Source organism: Empidonax traillii, unplaced genomic scaffold (genome assembly GCF_003031625.1).
Source record: "Empidonax traillii isolate 1590-97213 ecotype Southwest subspecies unplaced genomic scaffold, ASM303162v1 scaffold170:size2694500, whole genome shotgun sequence".
NCBI lineage: Eukaryota > Metazoa > Chordata > Aves > Passeriformes > Tyrannidae > Empidonax > Empidonax traillii.
Genome location: NW_020955363.1, coordinates 1,656,372 through 1,679,413, shown reverse-complemented (window position 1 = coordinate 1,679,413; position 23,042 = coordinate 1,656,372). Strand labels below are relative to the sequence as shown.

Below are 23,042 nucleotides of genomic sequence, written 5' to 3'. Positions count from 1 at the left end.
CCAAAACACAGGGCACCATTACAAATACTACATGGTCTTCAAGGCCCCTTCCAAACCAAACCATTCTACGACTCTACAATACACTGCTACATGCAAATCAGAAACTATTTCCAACATTTAAAACACAGACAGAGAAACCCTAAAAGACAGCCTCCTAACAAAACACCTGCTTGTCATGAAGAGATGACAAACTCAAGGCACATTAATACAGACCTGGGAGCTGTTGCTGCTGGGACAGTAGTGGTGGTAGTTGAGGGCTGAGATGAGGATGTGTCATGCGCTGGTGAGGCAATATTCACAACTCTGGTGACTCCTTTCTCTGCTCTGGTACAGCTTATCTGAGAGGAATTCTTTCCTCCACGTGCAGAGCTTGCTGCTTTTAAAAGGTTTTCTGCAGATAAAGACACTCTTTCCAATGACTTTTCATCTGTAGGCATCGACAAATCTTCATTGCAGGACTCACTTTTGTCATCATCTATGACAACTATGTTTTTTGGCATCTCCTTAAACTGATACACAAGCCTCTGTCCCTCCACTTTTGCCAGGATTCCTCTTTGATAGTAGTATCTGTAAGAAAAGTACAGTCAGGTAGTAAGCAAGAAGTAGAAACTCTCACTCTATACTAGTAAGAAAACCTGAAGTAACCATAGTAAAATCTATGGCGTAAGGAGGTGTGGAAAGAAGCTCGGAGAACACCCTGGTGAGGGATCTGAAGGATCTACCTGAAAAAAAATCTGACCTTTTCAATACATACTTCAGGAATTAAATTGCAAATTTGATGGTAACATAAAAAGCAACAGGGATTACAAGACTGAAGGCTAAGTCAGCAAGAGGGCAGATCTTTTAAATTTCAGCACTGTTTTATTTCTGGAGGCAAAATTAAGAATAATCAGATTTAAAATTTTAGTAGGTAACATAAGGCTCTAAGAATTTTTACCTCAGAGCTCTTCCCATCGTCTCATAGTTCATGTCAGGTTTGTTTTTGTGTTTTCCCCAGAGTTTGGAGACAGCTTTTGAGTCCACAAGTTTAAAGATTCCCTTCTCTCGCTGAGTCCATTTAATGTATCGAGGACAGGTGTTTTTGTCCTGGAGAAGGTCCAGAAGGAACTCCCATAAGTACGTTGTATTTCCTATAATCAGAAATCATTTTAAGTATTAGAAATCCACTTTTAAAAACAACAGAAAGTTCTTCACATTTAGGTAACTCTTTGAGTGACCTGCATTACAAGCAATCTTATGCAGAGGACGGCACGTCACCTGCACATATTCATTCATTCTGTTAAGTTTAGTAAAGCTTCCATAAATATTTACATTCTGAAAGGAGCTAATCCAAGTGATCTGCTATACAGCACAGGATCCTGTTCAATCCATCGTTCATTCTGAGTTCTTGAGAAGAAGTGTGGGAGGGTGTTCAAAGTCACTACAACCTACATCTATTCAGCAGGGCGAGAGCTCAGAATTTTCTTCTCTTATTTGATTGAACGGGGCATGAAAATGCCAGTGTATTTTATGACACTAAAGGACAGGAGAACATAAGTAATTTTCAAAAGACATACAACCTGCAATAACAAAACATCCCAACTGCAGTTAAGTCTGTCCAGGATGTAGGGCTCTCACCCTGCCTGGTGACAGCCCCATGTCTTGACCCTTCCCAAATATATGCTGCAGAGTGACCAACATCCTTCTAGGGGCAAAGACAGTCCAACTTCTTGACAGTAAGTACTCACACGGCAGAAATCCCATGTACCTTTCTGTAATTAGGGGGATATAAAATGAAGTCAACCTAAAGAAGAATTTAATGCACCTTCTCAGATATTCAAGAGGTTGTACCATTTCCACTGGAGAAAACCCAAAAGAGGGTTTACAACAAGATGGCACAGAACATAACGTGGAGATTGTTCTGCACTCTGACTAAACCATGTGCATCTAGAGAAAAGGTTAGAGAAGCAAAAGAAAAAAGCAGATCACATCCCAGTTTCTACAGCTGGAGATGACTCCTCACATTTCTGAGAAGGGAGAACTATGACAGGTCTACAAGAATAATAACCTCAGAACATTAATCCCAATTCTTCACTTCCAGGGAGTAACACGGACCAATCTCTGTGTGTGTGTGTGTGTGTGTGTGTGTGTGTGTGTGTGCGCGCGTGTGTGTGCGTGTGTGAAAAGGTCTCTAATTCCTGAGATTTAGTGGCCTAACACAGAACTTGCTATGCCAGGCTGAAGACAACTGAAAGACAGCAAGGCAGCTTCAAGACCACTGCTGCAGACTTTGAGAACTTAGCTATTAAACCCAAGGGGTAAAAAACCCCTAGTTTCCATCTTCTGGAAGACCACCTCACAGATAGAAAAAACAGTACCTTAGCACATGCTCCAAACTACAGCAAGTACTTACTCAAGAGCTACCAAAATCCTGTTTGCATTAGATTTCAGAGACGTTTGAAGAGGACACATTTGAGGAAAGAATCAAGAAGAGAACTCAGGAATGTTGAAATCATCCTACACGTTAGGGAATTAATCCCTTGGGGGTTTATTCTTCAGGTCCACAGAAAGAGAATTTCTGAGCCCACCACCAGATGCTGTGGGTCTGCAACAGATTCTTTGCAAAAATGTAAGTGGGCTTTAGTATTACAAAGTAAACAGGAAATTCAAGAGAAATCATTACTGGGACAGCCTAATTTTTTCTGCAGGAACAGCGCTGCTGACTCAGCAGGTTTCTTTTTTTCCTCCCATGCTCTGTATTGACCTAAATAAAAGCTTTTTTTCCACAGGAAGACTGTGTAATACCTATACTACTCAGAAGCCATCTAGTATTGCCAGCAAGACCCAGTGATATTTCAGATGGGCTGCTGTGTCAGCTAAAGCTGCTATGCATTTAACACAGAAAGCTCATCCTACAAATGTTTAATACAATTTTGAACCACTCTTAAACGCTTTCTCCTCAGAACCAGACACTCCTAATACTATGAACCCAAGCTTACAGACGCCTGAAGAAGTGAGAGACATCCCTGTAAAATCTATTCTCTGAACAGGTTTAAATTCCAGCTGCTTTTAAGCATCTGTCTACCAGCCCGGACTTAGGAACATGTGCTGCCTGCAGCTTGCTAGGAAGAAAGCAGCTCTATCTATATATATACTACTATACAGCTCCCATCACCATCAGAAAGGTCTCAGGTTAATCAGTAAGCAGCCACTGAGCTAGACACTACTGCTACCTGTGTTAACTTCAGTCCAGAGAAGATTTTTAAATAAATTTTTGTGGTTAGACGATTATTACAGCTGCCAGCTGCTTAAGAATGTTAAGTGTCACTTCAAAATAGAGGGACCAATGGGCAGGGAGCATGTGAATTCTACAAGGTACTGTGTGCATCAATGAACTGATGCATCTACAAGGAGAGGCTCAAACACAGTTTTGCTCCTTCTAACTGCCTACAGTTTAAAGAGAGTATTTATGCAAACAAAACCAAAGTATGGAAAAAGAAACCACATCAAAAACTGGCAATCTACTACATGAGAGCAAAAAAAAAAAAATATTACTTAAAGTAAAAATACTATTATGTCTCCAGTTTCTCCCATGTAATAAACTGTAGGGCACAAGTAAATCAGATTTACAGCTGCTTCCCTTTGCACCAGAAAGCACCAGGAACGCACAAAAGAAGGATTACCCATATGTTAACTAGGGATACCCTCTCCAAATGTGCACAACCAGCTCTCTTCCTCCAAGACTTAACTCTGAAATACTGAGCTCTAGAATAATATCTGGTTTTCCAAAAACACGCTGGATATGAAATAGCCTGTATCTGCAAGTAATTTTTTAAAATAAGTAACAAAAATTCAATCCTGTAACAAAATGTTTTGCAGGACATCCAGCTAGACTATATAAGAAAAAAAATATTTTATTCCAGTTGTAGTGTAAAATATGGAATGAGATACTTCATGAGAACAAGAGATATAAGTAGATCATTATGAGGGTCCATGGAAATACAATTAAAAATAAAAAAGGCAAAAAATTCCTCCCCTCCCCCAACCACAAAGCAGTACCATCTCTCACTTGGTAAAACAGCTACAGAATGAAATCACCAGTACAAAAACTAGAAGAGACAGAAATACAGGTCTCCTTTTTCAAAGTTATTCGTGCAGCAAACTAGGACCTGGGACAATTTACATGTACTATTCAGGTAACGGAAAGCTGTAATAGCAAAATCTGAATTAGAAAGGAAGCTAAGAAGGATTTAAGAATACTAAAAAAAAAAAAAAGGTAGAGATAATTAAACAAGACGCACTTTTAAACATAGCGGATACAAAAGTCCACTCCTACACCAAATCCAAATACAGCAACACACCAAATCCAAATACAGCAACACTGGGCACTGCACGGAAGTTTAATGACTGTTTGCACTGGTTTCCATGAGCCGACATCTGCAGGACATCAGTCCCATTCTTCCTCACCCTACTGACAAGTGCGATGACTCAGGAGCTGTAGCCGGATAAGGAATTATGTAAACAGCAGAGACCCTGCTATCAAACAGATCTCCAAGTAATAGTGGAGCTGAGCACTGCACAGTCTTTCTAGGGTGCTGCCACTCCAAGTCACTAAACTTGGTTACTCCCTGCCATAGCAACATCTCCAAATAACCTTCAGTGCAGTAAGTGGGGAAGAGATCCAGATTTTTCACCAGCAACCAGGGAAAGAGCTGATACACCTCATGCCACCTCAAAGGTAACCTGTGAGCAAATGGCCCCATGTCTCCCTGCTGAGTGAGTAGCAGAGGTGCGGAGTCCAAGAAAGGAACCACTACTTACCAGGAGAAACATTAGGAAAGTAGGACTCTCCAGCACAAAATGCCTCACTCAACCAGTACAGAAACACACCATCATTTGGTTTTCCCCTTAAACCAAACTCAACCTATTAGTCAAGGAATATATTCCCACTGGAGTTCGTGAATCAACTACAAAAACATTCTTTCCAGCCATCACCGTTCTAAATGCCCATGTGCTGCCACTACTTGAGAACAAGTCTTTCAGCAGTAGCATAATAAATTATGTGTATAGCCCTAAGTTGACACACACCACGAAAGACAACACAAGTCAATAAACACAAAGCAAAGCAAATAAAAAATGAGGAATCCTATTAACTGTGGACTGTACTACAGGACACTTCCAGAGCACACATCCTTGTGCCAGATCTTGTACAAACAAATTTGAAGACATCAAATAAAACTCTAATGAAGTCAGTACAAACTCGTCCACCAAATCTTTAAAGATGTGTGACAGATACCATCCACTGCGTATTTTTAAAGACTCAATAAACGAAATAAATATACCTTTGCCTTCCCTAGGTTTCTTCTTTATACCCAGATCTGGAGACCCATCAGCCAGAGCCGACTGTTGGGTCTTGGGTTTACGGCCAGCTGCACATAAAACATGGGGAAAAACAAGTATTAATCACATGCAGAGTAAAATTATTTCACAGTTTGTCTTTGCTGAAAGAAGCAGTTCATGTATTTTCCCCTTGCTGTTTCCTTGCTACAGATATGGATAAACTTAAACTGTTCAATTACTACTGCACAACCAGTTTAATTCATCATTTGGTTGCAGATTTAACTCAATTTCAGACAAGCTAATGGCAGGTGAGGTAAGCACCAAAAGTTTATTTGCATTCTTTAGCCCAGTGCCTGTTTTACTCTGAATTAATTTACAGCAGAGTTACAGTTATGTGCATGTGGATTTACTAAATCTGAAACTCAAAGATCTTGGATTTACACCACTTTATCACTGCATTGCATTTTTTCCGTTCTAAATTACAAATAAATACTCCACCTTAGCATGTCTGGAAGCTCTATTAAAGTAATATCCCTAAAGTAATGTGAATTTTATTGATGCCTGTAAGAAAACTGCCAGACAGAGAGAGCAATCTCACCAGGTGCTAACCTTCCATATGACAGTGGAATGTTTAGAAATCGATGTTCTGAATTGTTTCTCCTCCAGGACACAGCAGTCAGACAGGAAAGATACAAATATCACAAGGAAGATCTTCTCATGATTTTGTAAACCCATTTGTGGTTTTTTTTAGGTTAGTATTTACCCTGCTGTTTCATTGCATTTCATTTCATTACACTCAGTCTACTCGCTCTCCAGATATATCCACATTTCAGACATCCGTGGTGACACACCTCAAAAGTCCTCCTTGCATCCTTCTCTATCCTTCCTCCACTTTGTGTTAAAAAACCACAACAAACGTAGAAACCATTTGCTTTTATGGCTTGACAAAGCCCATTCTCTTGCTCCTTCTTTTTTTCTTGTTGCACTCTCATTTTCTAAGAACATGCATTTCAGACTCAAATCAGTCTGTTTATATGAGCAAAGATATCAGATCATCTAATCTATCTCCACCTGCTATCAACTGCACCACCCACAGCAGTGCACATCAGAAATAAATTCTGACACTGCTCCTACCAAGAGCCTTATGTACCTTTTTTCTTTTTCATTGGTTCATGGATATCAGGGGAAGTTGGGACAGGAGATACATCCATTGATTCAGATTCCTCTGTTGATACTTCCACCACAGTTTCTGTGATCACATCAGGTCTCATGGCTGCATGGATAAATTCTGGGGTTGACACACAAGGAGGGACAAAAACTTCCACTACGAGAGAAGAAAAAAAGAATATCTGATGAAGTTTCTGATTACTTTCACATACCTATAAAATAATTTAAACAAAGCATATACAATATCTTTCTGCTCCCACAACCTGTCTCCTAGAAAAATCAATCCGACTCCCCAAAACATGCACATTTGTATTCTTAGGCAGAAGACAAGTATCACAACAATATCCTATAGAAATAAACTCAACTTTGAATGAGATAATTTAGAGCTCAACCTTTGATCATTATTCTGATCTCCATTTCCTATTTTGCAGTTTTTGCATTTCAGTTTGACCATTATTTCATCCAACATATATCAAGTAACTTCAGAAGGAACGTCAGTCAAACTAATCATCAAGTTTTCGTTTTTTAAACCAGGAAAGCTTTGCAACACATTGTATTCAGACATTCTTTCCAAAATAGATAGATGAATATAAATACTTTTCCCTTAAAATAAGTCTTTATTTTAGCAATTTAAAATGTCAAATTCACAGAACCAAAGAGTGGCTGAGGTTAGAAGGGCACCTGGTCCAACTTCTTACTCAAGCTGGGCCACCTAGAATCGTGTACTTTTTAGTATCTCCAAGAATAAAGACTCCATGGCCTCTCTGGGCAATCTGTGCCAGGGCTCTGTCAGCTGCACAGTCAAAAAAGTATTTCCTGATGTTTAGGCAGAAAAGTTAATCTTAAATGTGTAGTCCCTCGAATATCTCTACTCAACAGATAAATGATTTACTCTGTAAGTACACTCCTTACAGGGTGGAAAAATCATGTAAAAACTCGAACCAAACCAGTAGCTCTGAAATAAGCAAGCAAATGTTTTCAACAACATACAGCTCCCTACAGAAACAAGTTTCCCACTTTGTTTTATTTATCAGTAGGAGAAGATGTAGTTCCCGGAGCAGAAACTGTGGCTGACGTACCAGGACTCCTGGCATCTCTCAGGCAGGTAGGAGACTCCATATGAAGCAAGGCCTCTGCAGCTTCAATTGTCTTATCCGTGCAGTGCACATTACTGCCATGGACTGATGCTTCAACTGCAGAAGGATACAAAAAATCAATGAGAACAGATGACTTATAAAGTCCACAGGTATCCCTGTACAGCTGTGCTGCTCAATCTCTAACGTGAAAATCACAAAACTGTCAGGTGTCTTCACACCTTTTATACCTTCCTGTTAACAGAATTATATAGGGAAGACACAAGACAGGCAGAACCGACACTGTCACTTCTTAGATTAGATTTCTGGTTCACAACCAAGCTCCTCATTTCCATGAGGTGTTCAAGAGCTTATAGAAGCTGACTCTGAGATTTGTATTCTGCCTTCAAATAAACCAGAACAAACCAGATTGTGATGATGATGGTGATAAATTAACACAGCAGAAGAGACAAGTAGTACTATCTCCAATTACTATCCCGTTAAATTCTAAAGGTCACCTCTCTTCAAATTTTCAGTCTATTGGATAAATATATATATATAAATACAAGACTATTCTGCAAAACAGATATATCCTGTTTTGATTTCTAGCATTAAAAATAACCATGTGTTGGGTTTAGCAGGTTTGGTTGTTAAAAAAACACAAATCACAATGAACCGTATAAAGGGTGTGGTTTCTTTAAGGAAAAAACTAAGGGAAAAAGGTAAAAACAGCTCTTTTTAAGTTCTGAAAGGAAAACTAAATAATTAATAAAAAATAATGTAACTCCAAGACAGCACATTTAAGTTTGATACAGTGCAGCTCACAGCAACTTGAACACAGCAGCAACACTAAAAAGACCCCAAGGTATCACCTAAAACTACACTTCTCCTCACAGCCAACTGCACATTCCTCACCCTCGTAAAGGTTTTTAAAAGCAGTGACTGCAGAAACACCTGTTGCCCATCATCCACACTCTGGCTAAGGTACTCTGCCTCTCTCCAGTTGCTCTTTCCATTTATGGCCATCTGCTCCAAGCTGAACCACTCCAGGGAGGCAGCCGGCAACCCAGGAGATCTATCTTTAGCGTGAGCAGGGTCACCTATCTCCAATGTCACACAACTAAAGAGGATTTGGGAGTAATTCTCTCTTAAAACTTCAAGGCACCTAGCCCGTAACTGAAAACATCCAAGAAATAACTCGAGATTTGTTGGGAAAGTAACACTAGAGTTGCTTCTGACTTAGGAAAACACTGGATATACAAAGATTCCTGCAGGCACACATGGGGGTAAAAGCCTTCCAGCATATTGCAGTTTATTCAAATGCAGGGCCTAAAAACTCAAAAAAAACTACTAGCCAGCAAATAAAACACATAAACCAGAAACTGAAAGAGGCCAAATGCAATATTTTGGGTGCCTGAAATTTCTTGCTGAACTAGCCTGCTGCCCACCCACTGGCTGGCTGATGGAATTCCCACCACAGCCCATTAGCTGTAGCCTGGGATTCTATTTAGAGGGCTTTATCTTTTAGAATAGCAGATGACTGATAAAGCTGACATTCCACCACTGCTTCACCCCAGGCTGGGAGCACAGGAAAGATCAGGAAAGGGTCTCCATTGCACGCTCTGTCCCTTGGATAACCAATGGCAATTAGCAAGAGTTTTGCACTGCAAGCCCTTCCCCCAGCTCCAAGTCCTGGGTGCTTCCCATGCTTGGCCAAGCTGTTTCCTTCCCATGCAGCAGTTTGGGAATATCCCAAGTCAGAGGCTGAACACCTGCACTGTGACAGAGTGGCACCACAGGAAATCCTCTGCCTAAACATTTTTCTTACTAAAGAAAAGCTTCAGTTGTACAGAAATCAGTACGGTTCCCTTCATCTACCTGTTAAAACTTTCCACTGATCATCAGCATAAAGGAACAATATTCAGAGAGTCATCATAAATGTATCAATTCTACAACACTACTAAAATTAGAAAGTCCAAATCATTACTGAATATATTATTATTATTACAAGTAAAATTTAAAGCATGTCAGCAAAGCTTCTCCACCAACCCCTCTGCCTCCCCTGCAGCTAAGAGCTGTGCAGTTTTCATTTCTGCTGGTTACCATTTTTGGGACAACTAGTTAGCTGCTTCTGTGCAGACAGTAGGTTCAGTATATAAAGGAATCCTGTAAAGAAATTCAAACAACAGTTGCCAAATTTCAATTGTAAGAGAGTACCAAATTAGCTACTCCTTAATGCTTAAAAGCATACAAAATTTTCCTACAGGGAACAGTTTAGATGCTTCACCACAACTATGTGGTACCTAGCTGGGGGCAGGAATAAGGCAAAAAGGATAGCAGAAAGCCATCTTCGCACTTTTCCAGGACTAGGGCATTCTGTTGAGGGGCTAGAGTGGAGGGAAAGGAGACACAACCCCCTCAGCATTAGGGACTAATGCTGCAAAACCTTAACAGCAGAGCAAAAGAGCCACTCGACCTTTCCCCCAAGTAACCCTTCCGTTTCCAATAAAAACAGCACCATCTACTGCTCAAAAGCCTGTGACATTTGAAAATACACACTTCACAAATGTTTTCCCAATGTGAGTTACTCAGGACTCCACTAAAATTGCCACCTAAAAAATATCAAGCAAAAAATAGTAACACTTCTGGCTTTGGCTGGAACACACATGCTGTCTGTCTATCATGACAGCTAACAACTTACCTTACATTGCCAAAAAGACAGCTATTAAAACACCTACTAAAATGAGAGCTATTACCAAGTTTCAAGCCTGTTCAGTTAGCTAATTCTCCTTTAACCAGTACATGGTTTTCGCCTCAGAAGCATCTGTCTACCCAGTGAGCATCATGACTTTTCATTTATGCACAGGCACCAACAGAGCAGGAAGAAAAAAGTACAAAATCGTATTTCAACACAAATTTTATGCAAAATATCTTTCTGACATGCTGGAAAATACCTAATAGAAGACAGCATGTCAGAGTGCTCAGTCAGGAGGCATCATATGGATGGAAAACACAGCTAAATTAGACATCCCAAAAGATGGAAGTGATGGAACAGGATCTCTCAGAGACAGGATAGGACAAGAAAAAAGCAGGCAGCTGTTCTTGCAGATTACTGGATCGAGTGTCATCAACCAAACCACACCTGTATCATAGTACCTGGCAACACTTCCCACAATAAAGATGGGGAAAAAACAAACCAAGAAAGTAGGATTGTGGGGGAAAAAAAAAAAAAAAAGACAACTTTGCAAGGTTTTGGTGCACAAGTGCAGTATCACAATGGGCAGAAACACTTCTGATTAAAGACTGAAGTGTTTCACCTGTTTCTTTAAATATGCCCAACTCTATTTCTACTATATTTGTGCTATCAACTACGGTACCACCGTGTACATATACAATACCCCAAAGCTAAAACAGACTGTACTGCTTCAACAAATAAAGGTGTAGGTATGTTACCTTACATAATCATTTCAGGCAGAGCTGTCACTTGCCCAAAGGAAGCAAAGTAGTTTACGTGGATGAAGTAAATTTTTCACTTTGATAACTGAGTGACATGAGAACTGCCATTTACTGACCTAGAACACATGAGAGCTAACACCACCACTTATCTTTCATTCTTTTAAAACTAAAACTCATCTTACTGCTTTTATGAAGAAATATGAGTTCTTGGCACTTTATTTTAAAATACTTCATTTAAAATTTTCTGGTCTGTTTGCAGGAAAAGAAAATCCTCTTTGAAAACAATTTCAAAAATTGTAAACAGTTAACTAGGCTAGTTGATGTCTATCTTCACTGTTGACCTAATGTCTTCTCGCTCCACTTTCTAAACAAACAGCATGTTCAGTAGATTATTCAAGGTTCTCAACAGCTGTTACAAAACACCAAACTTGGTAATTAAGTCTGACAGGGCAGTACTTCAGCTTTACAGAAGAACACAGTGGCAACATATCCACTTGCTAAAAATGCCCCCTGTTTTAACATAAGACTAACAAAATTAATGAAAGCAACTGATGAGAGGGGAAAAAATGGGACTGGAACTTTCAAAATGGTACTTTTTGGCACTGAACACAGCTCCCCCCCCCTTTATCTTAAGTGTTATCAGCCTCTGCATTTACAAGGCCAACACTTAACTGCAGCACCTGCAATAGCTTATCCTTTAATACTATGAGGCAACCAGAGGAATACTTTAATGAAGAATTCCCAATTCCAAGCATGGAACTCAGTCAAGAGTGACTACACATACACTAACAAAGCTCATTAAAGTTTACTGGTGCTCACATGCTTGTTTTATCTCAGCACTTAAAAGACCTCAGCAAACAGCAGTGGAAGCTGTAACAGTGCTTAAGCTGCATTTTAATTAAAAGCAGCTGAATTGCCCATAGAGGTAATACCCAGAATCTTTCTGCGTGCAACCCTTGACTGGAAAAGAAAGTATTTTCAGTGTACTGCTTGTTTTATGGCACACATTTCTTCAGGAAGTGAAGAACAATTCCTTGGGTTTTTCAGTATTTCCCTAAGCCTGTCTCTGTTGGTTCCAAAGACTGTGAGCTACACACAGTTTAAGGATGATGCATAATCCACTGCATAAAGGCAATCAATGTAGAAAATGGGAGAGAGCCTCCCAAAACACTTGTTCCACTGTGAGCCATATGTTATCAGCCTAATATTGACATAAATATTAGCTACAAAGCCCAAACACGTCTTTGTAAAGTCATTTAGGAGTTGCTCCTACAACCGGCAATTAAGATAACACTAAGCGGCAACAATTTTGGTCCCTCTTACTGCCCGCAGTTATCAACACTGAAGTTTTGTCAACACTGGAACCAGGAGCCACGGAAAAGCCAACACGTCATTATTATAATCCCTTAGGACAAAGAATTCCTCACTTAAATCCATGTGATACCATCTACATACAAAAGTAAGTAAACAGATATGGTATCCTGATAGTATGATGATGGGAATACTAGACCTGTGTAGGTATCTGTATCACTCAGTGCAATGCAAATATAACCAAAAAAAAAAAAAAAGGAATTAAGTTGTCTGGGCTAAGGACATTAAGGACATCAGAAAGGGCAATGCAAGGGTCACTTGTCATTTACCTAAGGGTTGGGTCACAAGTTACAGTGACTTAAGAAGGTCTTGACACAATAATCAACCACCTAAATGTTCTCCATTCATCAACAATCGAAAATAAAAAACAACTTAAGTGCAATATGCAGAGTGAGTGCTGCAGGAATCAGGGATGTGTTCCACTAGCAAAGTGAAGCTCCTGCTCCAGCCTAGACAGGAGTGTCCAACTGCTTATGACCTGCTCCACTTCGTTCTGCAGCAGAACAGTTCTTTGCTGCTTTGTAGTGGGGACTTTTTGTGTGTCTGCGGTTGGTGTCACCCTCCTCCAAAGCACCCCAGGTGTGTTTCTGCGTTAAATAAAATAAAGCAGTGTGAACACTTTGTGAGTTGGCCCTCCTTTTGGAAAGGGTGTCTTAATACACTGCTAAACGCCAGAGCATTTACCTTTAGCATACATTCAGGCCTGTACAAACCCACTGCCATGTCAATGCAAAACCAGTGTTAGGCTATAGTGTCCAAGTAAAGTCATTACTTCTAATGCTCTGCACCGAAATGCTATGTGTGGTTTCAAGGAACAGGTTTAAAAGTTGAGCTCCGCGTTGTAAAGACAAACCTAAAATCAGAGCTAGTACAAGTTCTGTGGAGAACTAAACACTCGACAGTGCATTTGTGGTTTTATTCAGCTGGAACCTTGCTCGTGCTTCCTCAGGGATTCTACCACAATTTAAGACAAATCCTGGAATCACCAGAGAGTGCCCTATTCACAGACAGATTTCATAAGACCAAGAGAGGCCAAACCATGATCCTGAACACAACCCCGACGAAGTGACAGAGCTCGGGTAAAGCAGCCGGGCCCGGAGGCTCCAAGGTGTAGAGGAGCGAGCCGGCGGAGCGCAGCACTTGCACCGCTGTGCGCTCCGTCCCGGGCCGGCGCTCCCGCCGCGCCCTCCCCCGCCCGCCGGGGGCGCCCGCAGGCAGGTGCGGCCACGTGCGGCTGCGGCGGCGCCACTTCCGTGTTTACAGCGCGCTCCGCTCCGGTGCCGCGCCCGCCGCGCGCCCATTGGCGGCACCGCCGCCTCCCCCCACGCCGGTCCCTCCCCCGGGGGCGCGCGCGGCGCTTCCGCTGCGCGGCACGCGTGGGGGAGGGGGCGCCGGCGCCCCCCCCCCCCCCGCCCGCCCCAAACACGTGGGGGCCGCGGCCCCGCCGGCGGCGCCTCCTCCTGCCCCGCCGCCGGCACAGAGTTTAAAAGGGCACGGTGCGGGATGGGGCGAGGGGGAAGCCGCCGGAATTCAGGGGGAGGAGGGGGGGGTGCGCACGGGGAGGACGGGCCGCGGCCCTCGGCCTGGCCGCTCAGACAGCGTGGCGGCGGCGCTCGGAGCGAGGGGAGGGCCAGCGGGGGCGGGAGGACAACCCCGCGCACTTCCTGGTTCTCGCCCCGGCCGCCAAAAGCCCCGCAAAACTCTGCCGCGCGCGCTGCGCCGCGACTCCCGGCGCGTCGGCGGCCGTGCCGGCGCCGCGGGGCCCGCCGCACGCCGGGCCGGCCGCTACCAAGGTGATCACTTCCTGATTGCCCTCCATTGCCGCCCGCCCGCCCGCCCTGCGCCGCGGCTCTGCCCCGCCGCTCGTCCCCGCTCCTGCCCACCCCCCTCCTACCCCCCGCCACCCTCGCAGCCGTCCGTCCGCGCGCCCCGGCGGCGCGGCGCCGCTCACCGGCGCGGATGAGGAGGTCGAGCTGGTTGGTGGGCCCCTCATGCACGGACGCCGCCATGTTTACGCTGCCGGAGCGGCTTCACATTGACGGGCGGGCGGGCGGGCGCGCGCGGGAGCCGGCGGGCGAGGCGCGCTCCCGCGGCGCGGGCGGAGCGGTCACCGCCACGGCGCGCGGCGGCGGCGGCGCGAGCGCTTCCTGCGGGGCGGCGCGCGCGCGATCCTTCCGCCGCCCGCCCCACACAGGAAGTGCCGCGCCGGCTCCCGCCGCCACCGCCGCGGCAGCAGAGGGGGCCGCCCGCGGGAAGGGGGAGACGCCGGGCACCGCCGGCACACACGGGCCGCGGGCAGCGCCTGCCCGCAGGCAGCCGCGGGCACGGACAGAGCGCGTCGGAGCGCAGAGCGGCCACTCTCGGCGCTGCCCCGAGCACCTTCCCGCAGCTCCCGCACACCGGCAACGACGTGCCCCAGGAACCGGGATAAGCCTGGCAGTCCCCACTGACGCAGTAACAAGTTTTCCCCTGGCGCGCCCCTACGATCAGTAACTATTCGCCAGAAAGCCTCAGTCCTCCTCTCCTACAATCCACCTCGTCTCCTGAATAGCAGCAGAGCTGATTCCAAGGAAACTTTAGGTGCCTTTTCCAGTTAGCTACAGGCCCTGTCCATCCTTCGTGAAACCCAGCCCCTGAGCAGATTTGGGAGGGGGGGGAGAGTTGCATTGCTTTCTTAATTTAAAAATACATTTAGAAAACCACAACCACCGCTTTTTTTAGGGTGGTTTGCTCTCCCATCTGAAGAACACCTGCTTCAGTGACACCACAGCATTCCCTGCCAGGCCCCTGGAGTGCTGCAGCTGGACAGATACCAATCAGGAGAACTGACTCTCCACACGTGCCTGTCCATTCCCTGTGCTGATCACTCCCAGGGTAAAACTGCAGAGCTGCATGCAAAGAGTAGCTACCCCAGGAAAAGCAAAGCATATTCAACATGGAGCTATGCATGGAGTTTACACGTAGGAATTCCTTCATTAACAACACACACGCCTGACTAGGCCAATATTGTTAAGCCAAGGATCAAGCAAACAAACACCTGCCTAAAGAGAATCCCTTCTTCCGCGTACACCACAGCTCCATTAAGAGCAGGTGAAGGGCACCAGCTGCAACCTGACAATACAGAACCTCTTCCACCCTCTCAAATTTTAGTAGTCTTAGGACCTAGATCACAAACAACACTTCAGATGCATTTTTCCCCACCACAGAAATCACAAAATAGTACCCAGCATAAGTGACATCCAGCTGGTAAATTCAGCGCTTCAAACTTTTGACAAATCATACTCCTAACACTACAACACCCGAGGCTTTATAGGAATACATTTTAATGGCTGTATTTATATATAATATTTATAACACACAAATAAAATTTCAGGCGTTTTGTAGACTTGACTCATCCATTCCTGGCTGTAAGGAATTAAATTTGTTCATCACCATCAGATAAGCAAGACCTCCAAGAGAGATCATTCATTCTCACATTAAAGACCTATCTAAGGGTAGGTCTGTGCTAAAGTTTTGCCAGCCGAGCTCTTTCCAACCAGAAGCATGGACAAAAAAGGCAAGTAGCCAGCTGTGACGGCAAAAAGCTCTCGTGTGGATCCAGCTTTGCCAAAAGCAGAGTGCTCCTGTCAGCTTTTGTTATTCAGAGAGGTGCAGCAGCAGTGCTACCAAGAATTCCTTCCGTCAGCATATTTCCACTAGGGGACTCTGCTGTATCCTCCAGCAGAAATTTTCCTAGTGGAGACAAGCCCAAGGACAAGGAAAGTCATTTTAAGTAGGCGCGCATTTAAATGTGCAATAAAACTTAATAGTCCTTCATTAAAACATCCTCAAATTGAAGTGGAAACCTCACCCAGTGTGGTTGAGCAACACCGTAGGTTCAGCTTAAATACAGAGTACTGCAGTAACCATGTACTCCTCTCCCTTTGTCCCATGTACCTGCTGTTGCTAAAAATTGTAATTTACCCACACTTCAAGCCATTTGGCCCACAGCAATAAAATACAGTTTAAAAGTTTGCCTGCTTAGATCCAGATCAAAAGGTGTGCTGAGACACTAAATACCTTTGAATCCAAACCCACATCAATAGGAACTCACACTTCACACTTTGGAAGATGTGCCTCCATAATCTTTTCCTTTAATGATTGCTGTGAAATTTGGTGAGCATTGTTTACTGATTGCAACTTTCAGTCATAAACTGAAGCATTTGACTCATATCCAATGAATTTTTGCCTGGGATATGTGGACTCTTTGAATAAGTGCATGCAAGTAATGTGCACTGTGTAACTTTTGACAAACACCACATGTCCGAAATGAAAGGAAAAAAGGAGCATAAAACACCAAGCTCTTGGTTTATTAGCAGTTTTCTAGGCAGCATTTATTTACTACTGCGAGCACAGACTTAGCACAGTGTTTGCCAATTCACAAGAAATGGACTTGAACAGCTGCTCTCAGTATTCTGAGTCTTTGCTCTCTCTGATCACACATAGAGAGAATATCAGTGGATGCCTGAGGGGTTCCAGTCTCTTGAAAAGAGTCCAAGCCTGGGCACTTTCAAGATTAATATGTAAAAAACTACAACAAATCTATGTAGTGATCATTTTGATCTGTGCACACCTTACACAGTATTACATATATAGACATATATGTCTTTAAGGAGGAATGCAACTCTCTGGAAGTTCTGCAGTTTCATCTCTTTAAATTATAAGATTTCTAGTATTTCATGCTGAATGCTGATTGATTTGTCATGCTAATAAAATCTTATTATTTCAGGGAAAAAGGAGAGTCAAGAGGGGGATAAAGTAAACATGCACTTAACTTTTTAATCTATTTTTAAGCCTCCTTTCTAGGCAGAAGGCTAACAAAGAGGGCTACAAAATCTACTCAGTGGGTGGCCCAATGAAGCAGGAAATATTTACTGTAATGGATCAGGGCCACAGGAAATTGCAGATGTACTTATTTTTCTCTGGTATGAAAAAGGCAGAAAAAAATAGATAGATGAACAGATCCCCAACAGCATCAGTCTTTGTCAGACAGAAATATATTTAACCTAGTTTTTTGTTGGTCTGTTTGTTTTACTGTTAGAGTATACAAAGAATAAGCTTTACTGTAATTTTTTAAACCACAAACTCAGCTGTCAAGATAGCCAGGTGGACCTACATGCTCCTCTCATCTACATTTACCAAGTGTCAGACAAAAACAAAGTCAAAATGTTTAATATGGACAACTTTGTTCACTTTAAAGGAACTTCTTCTTTGCAATATACACCAGTTAAACCTCATCCTGATTATTTTGAAAAAGTAAAAACTAGTAGAGCATTCAGTGCCTGTGGAGGAATTGTCAATCTCCACTTCCGTAGTCTCCTATGCAAAGCTGCCCTTCCCACAATTCTTACAATTACGATGAAAATATTCTCTGATAATAGATTGTAGTTTCTCTTGGAAAACTACTTCACAAGTATTGTAACTTGAAATGCTAAAAGTGCAACCTTCTAATGGCGCCTTTGTCCTCCACAGACAGCAAATGATTAACCAGGAAGGAAAACCTGTGTGCATTTAATTACTTTTAGCCACAGAGGGTGCCAGTTGTATTCTAGTAAGACCTACTCTGGAAAAAGGCACCTTCTTACAGAGGTGATTTGTTTGTCTTCATTTAAGTAAGTAGTGGAGGGTAGACAGCAATATGTCTGAGGGTAGTATTTGCAGTCTACATGACAAATTGCAAATGATAACAGAGTAACAACGCTGAAATGCCAACCACGCTAAAAAGCTTCAAGTAACTTCAAAAATCCAGGCATGTCCTGTTTCGAGTGTCCAAACCACCTACATATTTTAATGTTACAGAAAGGTCAGTTTTGGCCAGGATCCTAAGAAATTCACATCTAATAATTACAGAAGTAGCCGCTGCCCTCAACAGCAGGCTATCAAACTGCTGATAGCTATTACTGCATTGCAAGGGTAACAATACAAAGAAATATTTTTAATATTTAAAATTTTTTAATATTAAAACTGTTAAATTCCAGCAAACATCCAAGAAAATGCAGCTGTCACCTTTATCAGCAGATCAGCATAATCATTATCATCCACTGTGGATTCCACGGTAGAAAATTGCCAATTAGCAAAATAACCACAAAATGTTCCTGAAGGAGCCAGGGAAATACTGAGGAGCGGGGTCCCACTTAATATTTCTAAGGACTAAATGCCCTGCTCAAACACATGTGGTTTTACTGTCATCCTAGAGTTTGTTGTCAACTACAATCTCCCTTTTAATGTGCAGATCACCTTTAAAAATTATTATTTTCAAGTCTGTCACTACATTTTTGATCAATAAAGACCAGTAAATTCTTGTGCACTCATACCACGATGGGTTTGGCATTGCCATATTGCGTTCTGATTACAAGGTAGAAGCCACACAAATTTTCAGCCTTCATTAGTAAAATGTTGTGGCTGAGTCTTCATGGTAACAGCTTTCAAATTCTCACTCACAGTCACAACTGGGGTCAGGAGTTTAGAGGAGTTTGCATCTTACACATCTGAAGTCCAACCTTTAACGCTCCACCCCAGCAAGTCACTGAATTAGCCTCCTATCAGCCTCAGGAAATAAAAATTATTCCTGAAATGTGTAGTTAAATGCGGCTTTATAACAAAATAGTTAATCTTGCAGCATTCTTTTGATATAAATGGACCACTGAATGCAGCAAGGCAGAAACCTGAAATCTAGAAAGAACTGGACAGCACAACCAGGGTTTTATGGTCATGTTAAAATACTATCATCCACAGTTCTAGATCTCTTTTCCTTAATTTCCCAGAAAAGGAAACACCAGCAAATATGACATAAAATTTAAGTTGCAGTTGAATTTTGTTTCTGAATTAAGAATGTTACCGAGAACAGATATATATGCCTTTAGTGCAACTGCTGTAAGTAGTATACAACAGCACATGAAGTAAGAGGGGAATCATTTTGCCTCACTGTCACCAGCATTTAACTGGTAAAAATGCAGTGGATTTCTTGGCAGAGTGAGCATTCACACGGATGCAGCAGCAGCATGGTGTCAAAAAATAAAATTAGCTCACATTCAGAGGGCAAACTCTTAACCCATTCATGTGTTAGAGGCATCTAATTCTTGCAGTAGAGCAAGCAAAGCTTTATCTTGCTTTTGTCTAGCTAACAGGCTTCATCTTAGCGCTTTGATGAAGACAGTAACAACTTCAGAGTTTAGTCAAGTTGTTAGAATGTCCAAACTGGTCTTGGCTTTTTTTAAGTCAGCAAGGTCCTCTAAAGCAAACTGCTCCCTCTCCATGTGTAACATTCTCACTGAGCTGTCAGTATAAAAAAACGAAGTTCAGTCAACAGGTTACATCAGCACTAACAAAACGCACAGCAGATGCCTGTGTTAACTCGTTTTTTGTAAAAGTTTAATCCAATAATGCCCACACAGAAAGAATTATAACACTGTTTTGTTTATCCCTTACATGCACATGCCATACTCAAAGGTAAGATTCTAGCCAGATCTAATACTGATATTTAACTTATGAAAACTTACCTGAGAAACAAGAGTTCATGGGTTCAAATTCACATAAAAGACATTAGAAGGAGGCAGTTTGAATTACAATAAGAGAAGACATATAAAGGCAGAAGGAAGAACAGGCAATAATTGGACATAGATATGCAAAGCTGACTCCCATGGTGATAACTGTGGAAGTAGTAATCTGAAATTTGCTCTCTAAAAGATTTCCCTTAGAGTATGTATTCTCTTCATCCATTTGTTTAAATTAGGAGAGCAATAAGCCTAAACTCCCTGTTGATTCAACCTCCTCCCTCCTTTAAAGGATGGCTGTCAATTTACATTATAGTTTCAGCTGAACTTCCTGATCTTTGTAGCCCAATATTTTTCCAGATCACAACCCTGCAAAAGCTCATTTTCAGATCCCCATTATTTTCATGCAGATTTTCCACCTCCCTCTGCCAATAATATTTTTAGAATTAAACCAGACTTTTCAACTTGAACCACAAGGAGGATTTCTGATGAAATATCAAATTAAAAAACCTGGTGACAGTTCACAAATTTTATGACATTTCAACTTCTTGAAAAGAGTAGGTTTGTCTCCTCTTTCATCTTAAAGCTGTGACCAAAAAAAAAAAAAAAATCCCAAACCTGTACTTGTTGCTTTGGTGATTAATAAAAAAAATTAAGGGGAAAAATGCTATTCATATAAGATGTTATAGTCACTAAATCAATTCCCTCAGAGGTCTACGGAGGCAAAATGATTTTGGATCACCTCTCATAGGGATCAAGCTTTACTGTACTTACAGCAACATTTCCTTAATAGCTACCACTGTTCAACAAAATTTGTGAACAAACAACAACATGGGTTTTGCAAATGTAGCAATTGTTAATTTCAAAGCGACTGCTTCTTTAAAGACAGCAGCTTCTGCTGTAATGGAAACTACAAAGGTTTTGCTGAATAAATCCTACAATTTAAGGCCTAACTACTTTAAGGACAGAAAACTACGCAGGAGATGAACACCAATAAAATTTGGATATTATTAAAAACTTGTTAAGAAGGATGTCTCTTTTATGATACAAACACCGTCAATGTTGCAGTAAACAAAATTTTAAGGTCAGACCTCAGTAGTCTAAAGGTACCGCTCCCAAGAATATCATACAAATAGGGAAAGAAATCTAAACACTATGTCGACTTAAAGCTTATATCTTCCCTTTCAATCATTACAAAAAGCACTCACTACCTCCACAAAGAATGTCACAAAGTCACCCGAAAAGACCAAATTTCCTACATTTTGGGTTTTCTAGAAAACTCCTCTGTTATGATGTCTTTCTATTCCAAGCAGATACGCATTTTTTTCCCTCTAGAATAAAAACATAACTTGAACCATTAAGTCTTTCTTGTGTGCTAAAAGACTCTTAAGTCTTACTTTTATAGTTAATGGATTAAATTCACAGTTAAAGGATTAATTGTAATTAATGATCCTTGATTAATGAATCAAGAAAGATTAGTGGGAAGCAGGCTGGAAGGACTCTGATAAGCAAAACCCTCCATACTCCACTAGAATTAGTTAAAAATTCATCAGTATTTATAACAATCATATAGCACATTTTATTTAATTTGTGGGTTCATAAATGCAACAAGTTTTTTAATACAAAACAACATCACAGGCCCTGATTTTGCCCTTGGCTCAGCACTGACTGTCCTTACAGTCCACACAGTCTCGAATCCACCCATGGAATAGCAAACCACAAACAGAACCATTCAAGGCACAGCACAGATCATCTCTTCAGAGTCCCAAGGAGCTGCCCCACTACATTTTTCACAAAGGGTACTGATCCCTATCTCTGAAGGCCAGAATAAGGCTACATTTTTAATTACAAAGCTTTAGATTAACTGCAAAGTAGCTCTTGGAATATGTAGCTGCAATGCTACAAAGCATGTAAATCAGTAGTCACTGGAAGTGCCACTGAACTGTCACAAGAAAGGAAAAAAAAATCATGTCCATGGCCAACAGTAAAGCTACTGACAAAGGGTGTGTCTTATGAGAATAGGTATCCTTTTCAAATACTGCCCAGACCTCTTTAAGATGAATTTTTAGTATTTGCCATGCTGTCTGTAGAGTCCAGAACCACAAAAGGTATTAAGTCTACTCACTCTTTCTGCAACAATGATACATTTATCAAATAACATGAAATTTATTGCAGCAATTAGTTCTGTCATTTATGAAGCAGAATCTATTGAGACTACTTTAGCAATAACAGAATTTTCTTATAAGATGCACAGAAATCAAATAGTTGCACCTGTCTCTAAATTAGGATCATTAGCATAATAAAGATATGTACTTCAGAAAATTAACACCCTAAAATGATGCTCTTTAAAAAAACATTATACTTTGTTTACTGCCTTAGCCTGCTTTCTCATTAACAATTACCATGGCACCTGTTGCCACCTCTCCTACATTAAATTGCTTCCTACCCACAGCCCAGTATCTCAATTAAAATTGAACACCACGCTCAGATTCAGTCCTGCAAGTCACTGCTAATAATGGTGCATTACCAAAGGGAATGTTTCTTGGGGTTTTAATACTTTCTCTCCATCCACCTCACCTTTCGGTACGAGCAATGAATTGAGAAAGACTCCTGGCTGTGCCAAAACACGTGGGTCAAAACACGTCCCACAGGACTGCCTCCCTCAGAACAGTCTAAACCAACACTGGATACAAGTTCTGTGCAAGAGCTCATTTCATTCACCACGAAAACTGCACTGGATTAATGGTGTATACACCATACAAATAACAGTGAAAAGCTGGAGCATGGGAACCGGTGTGCATTCATAAACTTTTCAATCTTCATTAATTTTAATTTCTTCTTCACTGTAAATTGGCTTTTTAGTGCCTATTAGTTCTTCACTCGAAACTATTAAAACAAAGTTTTAAATATTTGAACTGATTTTAATATTTCATTATGTTATCACACTAAATTTTTAAGGACATACTAATGTCAAACTATGAAATTAAAAAAAAGGAACACAGAACACCAACAAACTACATGCAGTCAAGACACATCTCTCAACATCTCCAGCCACAAACTCATCAAATTATTATATCAACTGCTCTATAAATTTTAAGACTATACTTTCAAATATCAAGGCTTG

General features: G+C 41.7%; 1 protein-coding gene across 3 annotated transcripts in view; it reads right to left on the bottom strand.

The window, feature by feature from the left end:
* ELF2 (E74 like ETS transcription factor 2) overlaps positions 1-23,042 on the bottom strand; it is a 35,137-nt gene that overhangs the window by 1,757 nt on the left and 10,338 nt on the right. For 2 of the 3 annotated variants that reach the window (XM_027885690.1, XM_027885691.1), the window contains exons 4-8: positions 7,566-7,679; positions 6,470-6,643; positions 5,322-5,408; positions 938-1,130; positions 214-567 (exon numbers count right to left, since the gene is read on the bottom strand). In XM_027885690.1, coding sequence (XP_027741491.1) covers positions 214-567; positions 938-1,130; positions 5,322-5,408; positions 6,470-6,643; positions 7,566-7,679 — 922 coding nt within the window. Of the gene's footprint in view, positions 1-213; positions 568-937; positions 1,131-5,321; positions 5,409-6,469; positions 6,644-7,565; positions 7,680-14,337; positions 14,489-23,042 lie in introns of those variants that run through there. The other variant, XM_027885692.1, reaches the window with a different exon arrangement.